At 39.0% G+C, this 9,745-nt stretch overlaps 1 protein-coding gene across 4 annotated transcripts; it reads right to left on the bottom strand.

Annotated features, from left to right (window-relative positions):
• Positions 1 to 976: 976 nt before the first annotated feature.
• LOC309688157 (uncharacterized protein) lies at positions 977 to 9,745 on the bottom strand. Of its 4 annotated transcripts, none has more exons than XM_082503645.1 (7): positions 9,383 to 9,745; positions 7,513 to 7,632; positions 7,242 to 7,430; positions 4,768 to 4,911; positions 2,747 to 4,669; positions 2,264 to 2,321; positions 977 to 1,330 (listed from the first exon to the last, which is right to left on the bottom strand). In XM_082503645.1, the coding sequence occupies exons 4-5, from the start codon at positions 4,768 to 4,770 to the stop codon at positions 3,659 to 3,661; spliced, it is 1,014 nt and encodes a 337-aa protein (XP_082359771.1). In that variant the 5' UTR covers positions 4,771 to 4,911; positions 7,242 to 7,430; positions 7,513 to 7,632; positions 9,383 to 9,745; the 3' UTR covers positions 977 to 1,330; positions 2,264 to 2,321; positions 2,747 to 3,658. The 4 variants fall into 4 exon arrangements, with proteins under 4 accessions (XP_082359771.1, XP_082359772.1, XP_082359770.1 ...); XM_082503646.1 differs by lacking the exon at positions 9,383 to 9,745 and adding an exon at positions 8,631 to 8,844; XM_082503644.1 differs by lacking the exon at positions 9,383 to 9,745 and adding an exon at positions 8,635 to 8,844.

The following is a 9,745-nucleotide window of genomic DNA, read 5'->3' as shown; positions in this document are numbered from 1 at the left end:
ATAACCACGTATCCACCCAGGCTCATGGTGGGGCAGGGCAGGGCTCTGTCCTGGGATGCTTGAGTACAAGGTAATGTACACCCTGACAGTCTAACTGTAAGCAACAGTCTAAATGTAAAGTGCATTCTAAAGTCCTCTTCAATAAATCATATGCAAAGAGTCATTCAGGACTGTAAAACGTGAACTACAGAACCCAGAGTCTTCATCATTAAATCTCCGGTTGCTTCATTTTTCTATCCTATATCAGACACTTTAAGGTTAGGTTAGGTCAACTTGCATTCTCATGGTGAGGCAAAATGCTTTATGTGTGTGTGTGTGTGCGTGTCATGAACGGCTATAAAAGGCCTATAATTAAAGAACAAAGCGGGGTTTGAGTCCGAGTTGCGGCAGACTGTCACTACTTGTAAATGGAACGCAGCCTTCCTACGGCGGACAGCTAATAACAGGAATCGGACGCGGTCCAGCCAAGTCCACAGCAACCACCATAGCAACCGCCTAGCATGACCTTAAAAACATTTTCTGTCTTCATAACTATCAAAAGCGTGAAATGATTTGCAAAGTGTGAAAGTGTTACAGCTGCAGAGAGCTATGGCGGCATCTTTGGAAGCTGTTTGCATAGCTAATAATATACGATGTAACCATGGAGACAGTCAGTCACGTGAGCTAGCGGTGCACGTTTACTACAGTGAATAAGGTGATTGCGTGCACAGCGTCCACACGCTGCAGAGGGTAAAGACATTACTTCAATATTGTTTTATATTTGCCTTCTGTTGACCATCACCTCAGGTTCACCATTACAGTTTCAGCATACAGATGCACACTGTCTAAATATCAACACATTCAAAAACTCATGTCTCAGAAATAAGCACAGCTGTTCATGTTTGTCATTAGAGTTTTATTTGTAAGAAAATTATGAACTTCATATTGTGTATCAAATAAAAGAACATTTCACAACTCTGAGTCAACAGAAATTTCTCTAATGTAGACGTGTACAGTGTAGTGTAAGCATTAAAAGATCATAAAGGAAACACTAACATTTATGTGAAACTAATTGTAATAAAAAATGAACAGGTGGTTTATAGATGTAAAAGAAAGAATCTGAAAACAACACTTTTTTGGTCTAAGTGATCAAAGTAGAAAACAGAACTGATGTTCAAGAACAAACCGTAGCTGCACTAATATTACACATCTCCATTGTTGCTTTTAAAACCACATGCAGTGTGTGACCGTGACTGTTCACTGAGACCATGAACGCCACTTCGCTGAAGCCTTCGCCTTCTTCTTCTTCTTCTAAATTGGAAGCAGAAGGAGCACGAGCTGCTTTGATCTACTGAAAGGAAAAAGCAGAACATCTGAGCTGAAACCATTAAGACAGGAACAATCATTCAATGCAGTGTCTCACGTATCTTAGCCTGTTACAACTGTTGATACAAGCTAAATACGGTTAACACACAGTGTCAGGGAGCTCCAGTGTGGGAACTAGTGGCTTTACGTTTGTAGTCATTTAACTTTCATCCATTCATTCATTTAATTCAGGAGGAAGAAATGTCAGGTTGATGCAGGCTTATTACATGCATTTGGTCCCATGCTGTCTTTAACTAAATGACTTGGTTCACTTTATGGCTGGGCTGTATGTGGGGTTATATCATGTTATTTGGGCAGGAGTTCCTGTCCTCTGTTAGACTTATAAAGTTTCTCCATAAGTAGAGTTTCTAACTCTTCTAGCACATCTGTGGCTGACAGCTTTTTGGTGGCTCTTTTTACCCCACACTGGTTGTGAGTGTGTAAATAGCCCCACTAGTTCTTTTGGGTTGCAGTTAACTTGGGAGGAAGAGGTAGGTCTGCCATGACTAGATGAATAACAATTATCTGGTATACATAAATTTCATAGTGCATGCATGTATCTCTATAAACCTGCCTGTGGGCTGCCATTTTTACATTCAGTTATTTCTTTGTTGAATCTAAATAATGAATGTGTTACAGTTAAAGTGATACTGATCAGTGTAAATGGCTCATTGGTACACAGAAACCTTTAAATTAAACACTATCACCTGATATCGAGTGTCAAACAATATCAGAGCTGTAAACGCTGTTTACAGTCAGAATTTATACAACTATGATTGTAAATAAATTCAAACAAGTGAGCTTTTCTCTTTGTGCTGAATATCAACACTGTGATTTCTTAGACTGTAAGCTTTACTTTAGCACAACCAGTTGTAGAAGCCGTCACTCCAAATGTCTTTTGATAACAAGACAAAAATACCTTTTCAGTACACGGCCTGAAGTTCTTCTCCGACATCTTCTGCCATCGGCTTTGTCTGCTGGATTGAAGACAATAAACCACAAAAAGATGATTTAGTCACTTTGTCTGCGTCATGCAGCTCGAATGTGTCGTGTAATGATGTTGAATAGCCGTCATTATCCCTCTGCTGTGTCAGTAGGATTGTACTGTACAGCATCTCATTGATATGTGAGGAATGCTAATGTAACACGATAACAGACTTACATCATTAAAACATAAAGGGCAGGAGATATTTAGATATTTTTATATTTATATTACATTTTATAGCTGACGGATATTACTAAATAGATAGAATTTACTAAATAGCTGGATGAACATGAAAAATATGTCTATAATAACAAATGACCATGAGAGCCAGTAGAATTAATTCAACTGGACACTCAAACGACGTCCTTAAATGCTCTTTAAGTGGCAGAACAGATGAACAAACAGTTAATTGCTTACTTGAGATGAAATCTGCTCAGCTACTTTGAAAACAGCTTCTAACTGGTTCCTCCTTTAACAGGATGACGGCTCAGGGGTAAGACAAGTCATTGCGGCGACCGTGGTTCAGGGGGTTGGGAAGCTCATCTGTAACCGGAAGGATGCTGGTTCTATCCCCAGCTCTCTCTGTCCTGGTCGTTGTGTCCTTGGGCAAGACCCTTTACCCTACCGCTTACTGGTGTTGGCCAGAGGCGCGATATGGCAGCGTCACTTCTGTCAGTCTACCCCAGGGCAGCTGTGGCTACAACTGTGGTTTCCCTGCACCGATGTGTGAATGTGAGAGTGAGTGAGTGAGTAGTGGAATTGTAAAGCGCTTTGGGTGCCCAGAGAAGAGCGAAATAAAAGCAATCCGTTATTATACACAGCAAGTTGACAAGTAAATAGATTTCACTTCAATAGTTGTTGGTAATACCAAAATTAGCTTCATATTTTTAGAGCCAAGTATTTTTTTTATATTTTACCACTAGCATTGTTAGCTCATCGCGAGCCTTCAACCTTTTCTACAAGATATTGGAGTGATACAAACAGATGCTTTTAAAGGTCCTATATCATGTAAAATCAACTTTTTGGAGCTTTTAAACACATTTTAATGTTATTTCCTTAGATTAAAAACCCTCCAGAGTGGTTTTTGGCTTAATTCAGGCATTTCTTAGTTGTCTCAGTGAATCCTTTCCCCATAACCGTGGCTCAGCTCTCTCTTGCAAAACGACTGACTCGTAACATTGGGATTAAAATTTCTTTCTAACAACTCCAAATGCCTTGAAATTTTTCTGGGTGAATAAATGAACGTTTTCCATTTTAGAAATAAGACCACACTGGGGGAAAAGGGAAGAAGAAAAAAACCCGGAAGTTTTCCTTTAAATATTTAAGAGATTATCTTACCTGTTCTTTCAAGAAGAGAGCTGGCCATCTGAGCTGCATTTCCTTGACCAAGGGCTGCATCTCCACAACTTCTTTCCTCCTGAGAGAGAATGTGATGTCCATCTTTTGGGTGATGAGTGCCATGTTCTTATCCCTCTTCTTCATTTCATCTTCCAAAATGCATCTTTCATTTTCAAGAGACTCATCATTGTAGTTTTCTGGGCCATCAGGGATAAAGTTGACTTCACCTCGCTTTGGTTTCTTTAAGGAAAATCTATTTGAGCCACTGTCATCTTCTTCCCCTCTTCTTTTTCGATTGACTGCAACTTCACTACATCCAGCTTGACTTAGCTTGGAACGGTAGTTGCCAAGCTTGAACTTAATGCTTGTTGCCCAACCATCATATCCTGTGCCATTGCCAGGCTCTTTGAGGCAGGGATGTTTGGAAACTAGCTCCTGTGCAACAGATGTTATTTCATTCTTGTCAGGGTACGCTTTGATTGCAAACATTTCTTGTGCCAGCTTGTCTAGAATTTCCATCTTGATGTCTCTTGTTACACTTAAATTTGCCCCTGCTTTCTCATATACCTCATTGCCCTTGCGAAGTTTTAACGCTACATCATAGGAAAAGGTTGGGATAGGAAATGGATTTGGCCACTGTGAAGTGCTACGCATGTAGGTCTTTGTGGATGAGGATGGGCTGAAAGAAGATGCTGAACTCACACTGGCTGTATCAATAGATGAGATAGCGCTATGATCAGATGGAGTCTGTGGTGGCGAGGCTGATGCATTTTCCTCCCAAATGAGGTGCAACACTGCCCGTCCAGCAGGTAGCTCCTTAATATCCATCAGGTTGCAAAGTGCGTTCCCAAAATCTGGGTCTTCATATTGTATTGCAAAGTCACCTTCAAGTCCAAGCTTTGCTTGTAGTTCATCTTGAAGCTGCTTCACAGATTCTGGAACAGTGGACAGTTGGATTTTTCTGATAAGTTTTGGACTGACGTGGACTCGCAGTAACAGGGCCTGTGAAGACAAACCAAAAAAAAAAAAAAAGGGCGCAATTCTAAATAATTGACAAATTCAAAGTAATCAACTGAAAACTATTTATGAATAATACATACCATCACTTTCAATGCAGGAGGCACGTAACAGGTGTCACCATCAGTTGTCCATCTACGCAGTATTCAGCTAAAGGGTGGTAATCATTCAAATCTTCTGGGTCAAGTATTTCCAGATCTTTGTAGCTGCTGTCAAGCCGATATGATCTGTAGTGTTCCATAAACCAAGAGGAGAGCTTTGTAGCAACAAATGACACTTTCCCAGAGTCTACCAAAATGTTCAGTATCTTGTAGAATTCAGGTAGTCCACTCAGTTGTCCTGATGAAATGATCATGCCTTTAACATACTGGGTCCCATACAGATAAACACATTTAGCAAATGACACAGCTTTTACCTGTGGATATTTCAGTTTCAAGCACTTCTGAAGATTTTCATTCAAGAAACAGATGTCAACTGTGTCAATATTATCAACATGCAGACTTGGTTTAAAAAGACTGTGACCATCTAAGAAGTATGCCATCATTTGTTGATGCTTTGAAGAAAGTGTTAGTAGTATATTCTTAAAACATTGGACATCATGCACAGTTTTCTTGAAAAAGTTGTGCTTAGATTCAAATCGAATAGTCCACAAATCAACTAAGGGACCAAAACAACGCACAAGATGACTATAATGTTCAATATAGTGGTGTTTTGGCTTCAAATTAAAATCAGGAAAAGTCTCTATCAGTAATCGTCGATGATCCAATATTTTGGTGTCCAAGTATGACAATATTTCTTCTGATAGAGTTGTCGAGACAACAATTTCAACAAGCTCCTTAAGGTCCATCAATACTTCCCATGATGGCTCATGTTCTGGTATACGGGTCCCAATGATAAAAGGCAGCAAACGCAAAAGTGTCCAGTTTTCATGTCCATTGCCACTCACTCTTCCTGTTCCAAAACTGGCTTTTGTAATTTGTTGTGGCTTGTTGAGCTTATCAGAGAATTTATATGGAAATGATTTTATACGTTTGTTTAGTCCTTCAAATGTAATAAAACCCTTTCTGATTAAATCTTGAAGACACAAACACAATTCCACAGGGACAACACCTTCAAAGAAATCATGTAATATATCTGGAGGAAATCCAGTGACTGGATGAAAATAGGACAACGCACTTAAGGCACAGGAACCTTTGACACCACACACACTTTGTCTTTGACCATCCTCAAGCTCTTCTAGAAAAATGTTATGCTGTTCCACAGTTCTTAATGGAAATTCTGTAGGATCAAGAGCTGCAATCTGATGTTTATCAATACTACAAAATCGACAAAATTTGTCGACATTAAAGGACTCCAAAAAGCCTGCAAGGCTGTGAGCCCCAAGGTTATCTGCACAGACACAAAATACAGTTCCCTTTAAAAAACTATTTAAAGATTCAACATACACCCCTGTGCTTTCAAGACATTTTAAATCCTCAATGAGTGGATAAAGAAAAGCATCATACCCAAACTGTTTAACGTCTACACTTTTACCAAGAAGAGCAAGCTGTATTGAGTGTAATGTAGAACGAAACCTTGCAGATAAGTTGAGTACAACCCAATAGACAGCAGTTATTTTATGAATTTTTCGAGATGTTCCTAAAGGGTTGCATATTTCAAAGTCGTCAATATACAAAGCTAAACTAATGCAAGTATCTTGCAATCCTAAAAGCTTGTTGTTTTTGAAATACTGCCCATCTCTAAATGATCTGTAACCTTCACTAATTTCTTTATCAAATGCTAACTTTTCAAAGAAACTTTTCTCTTTCAATAAGTTCTCCAAGACCTGGTTTACTGAGACATAAACAAATGTATTTCTAGTTCTCACTTTGTAGATGTACTCTGTAGGCTCAATTACATGAAAATTATTCTTGAAATAAATATTTATCTTGTAATCAGTAGATAATGCACCTTTTGGTTCTGTTGAGATAATTAATGGGTTGGTTTTGAAAAGTGCATCATTTATATTTTTAATTACATCATCATCTGCCTCAATGTTCTGTTCAGCAAGCACCTCTTTGATTCTTTGAAATGAATGAACCTGAGAAAATTTTAAAATGTCACTAATTTCCTCAATAATTCTCTGCAAAGCACTTTTAGAAACATGTAACAATGTTTGCATGCATAGAAAAAGTCTAGCTATTTTATGTTCAAGACATTGGTAATCTACAAACTCATTGTCCTCTTTATCACTTGATGCTACACCTGAACCACTTGGTAATGTCTCTGGCTCCTGAGAGGTATTTAAGGATTTATCAGGGGAGCTACTTTCACTAGGACATGCATTTGCATGAGAAATCAGTCTAATACAGTTTTTTATATCTTTTGAGTTTTTGTGCTTTCTGCTTGTGTGTGACGTAAAGGTTGATAAATTGTTGGTAGCATAGTCACATTTTTGGAAAGGACAGGATACAGTCTGATTTTTTTTAAGTGCCTTAAAATATGTAAAATAAATGTATGCTGTGAGCAGTTTTCCTTAAATTCACAAAAATCACAAAAAAATGTTGAGATCTCCTGCCTTTTCTTAGCCCTGTTGTGTGATCTGCTGAGGTGAGACTTCAATGCCCCTCGTGTCCTAAACGAACAGACGCAGTCACTGTAAACACAGGGCAAATGAAATCCTCTTCTGAGTCGTAGCTGGTGATGTCTTAAGAGTACTTCTTGGCTTGAACAGACAAAAGAGCAGAACTGGCACTGCATACAAAAGCTATAATGAGAAGAGAGGAGAGGACAGTGTCAACAATTCAAAAGAAACCTGAATTAATCTCAAATTACCAAAGTTACATTACCTGATAATGTGTTTGGGGCGGGGGGCAGGCACTCCTGTTCTGATTCCTCTCCTTACCAACTCCTCATCAGTCCCTCATAAAATCAGGACAAGCAGTGGTCTGGAGTTGGCTTTTAATTCTCTAAATAAATAAAAATAGCAATTAGTTTTAAAATAAAATACCAGCTTCCTGACATTACTTAGGAATTTTTTTTCTCCTGTCCTAATTTTTTTGGCTCACTAAAGTGAGCTGATTCTGCCTTGTAAAATGCCATGTGAAACACAGTAAAACAAATAATTTACAAAACATACATTACATCAAATGTTTAATTTATTATTAACAAATTGTATTCTACATGGAATGCACCAACAGTATACTGGGATGTATTATGTAAGCCAAGGATAATTTTGTGTGATTGGTTTTACAACTTAGAATGACAAACATTGGATTGAGAGTATGAGTGGGATAAAACTCCTGAAGCATCTGTTTAAATTATCAGTGCATTTATTAATGGTGCTCCATAAATAAACCAAAACAATGTTGTTTTGTGCATAACAAAAAGCTCACAATTGTGCAGTCAAAATGTAAAATAAAAGATGCTGAGCATAATAACAAAGACAGATTTCGCAGCTGCTCTGTTTCCAAGTTCTACTGCGCAACTGACAGCCTGGAGTTTGAAATCCTCTTTGTAACCGTGTCTCTTACAGGTGCCATTTATGGTCCTTACACACATAATATGGTAATATTACGTTGAAGCAGAGTAGTATCACTCTGCGAGGCTCCTCGGTAGCCGTAATGCTCCAACAATCCATCAAGCAGTGCAGCTTCATAGCTTACCAAAGTCGTACCAAAACATTTTTTGACATATTTTTTTAAGCTGTGTACCACATAAAATTGGTTCGAGGTCAGTAAGCACAACCAGAATTCATACATAAGGCAGACTGTCGATTTTTGAGATGAAAGGATTTTAGGCCGTGCGTCAACGCGTTAGCCCGGTTAGCTCACTAACGCCACCCAGCCCCACGCACGGGGTGATCCGCGGTGACTAGTTAACGGAGATTTGCCCCGTTAATGCAGTTATGGCATTAACTTTACGCTGACAGCACTAAAATAGTAATCTTCAAATGTTTTCTTTTTACCGACCAGCTCCTCTTTGATAGCTGCCGTGTCCATCTTGTCGTTGCCTGCAGGTGAAGCGATGGGGGAGGGGGAGTTGTGTTCAGTGAAGGAGAGAGGCGGAGTAACACAGCGTAGAGACAAAAGTGGACGAAAGAGAGGCAAACTTGCGGCTCCACGAGTATAATTATAATGTAACATAGACTATATCGATATAAACGATATTGTCACATCTCATATTTCATTTAGTTCATTTAGTGGAGCTCGCTGGCCATGAGGACTCCACCACCCCGTTGACACAGAAACTAAAGCACACATTTTATTGGCTAAATGTGATTCGAACAAATTAAATGACATGGCAGCAGGCGCCCCCGAACTTTATTTTATTTTATTTAAATAGCGGCGGGGGGTTGCTGCCGTTGGTCATGAGTGAGCCAGCCTATTTTGTTTCGTTCGGTGGTATGGCGGCCACAGACTGCACTTCATGAAATACGCATAGGGGGTGTCGCGGAGGCTTGTCAGATATGAGCGCGCCTCTTTAGTAGCGAAGTTTGTCGGATTTTCATTGCTTTGACATGGCACATAGTTTGTGACATGGAATCTTAAATGATATAGTAAACACATACCCATTAGCCACAAGGCTTCTTAGCCAAGAAAGTAATGCTATGCTAAGTTTCGGAAAAATACGAAGAACTTCAGTTGTGATATTTCTAAAAGACAAATTGAGACTGTTCAAACATATACTGTCTGATATAATAAAAGAAACATTACTTGCCTTTAGAAACTTGAGATGAACGATCTATCCAGCTCCTGGTATAAAAAGCCTCACGTTCTCATTAAGGCAGACGGGCAGGTGGCTTTCAGTCCTTGCAAAAGCGCAAAGTAGACCCCGTAGCATCCAAAAATATGAGATGCGCATGCGTACTCAGGCACAGAAAGGCGCCAACAGCTTCAACTCATGTAAAACTTGAATTCATTCATTTTGCCAGCAATAAATTTCATCTGAGACCAACTTTTGCTCCAAAACGTTAAATGATTAGTTGAAACCCTTAATGTATTTGAGTTTATGGGCCAACTGAACTTTTATTGTTGAATTGTGAAAGAAATGACTGTAAGCTCAACAACTGCAAGTTTGATT

Source organism: Aulonocara stuartgranti (genome assembly GCF_965226115.1).
Source record: "Aulonocara stuartgranti genome assembly, chromosome: 14".
In the NCBI taxonomy this organism is placed as follows: Eukaryota; Metazoa; Chordata; class Actinopteri; order Cichliformes; family Cichlidae; genus Aulonocara; species Aulonocara stuartgranti.
This window is presented reverse-complemented; position numbering and strand designations above follow the sequence as displayed.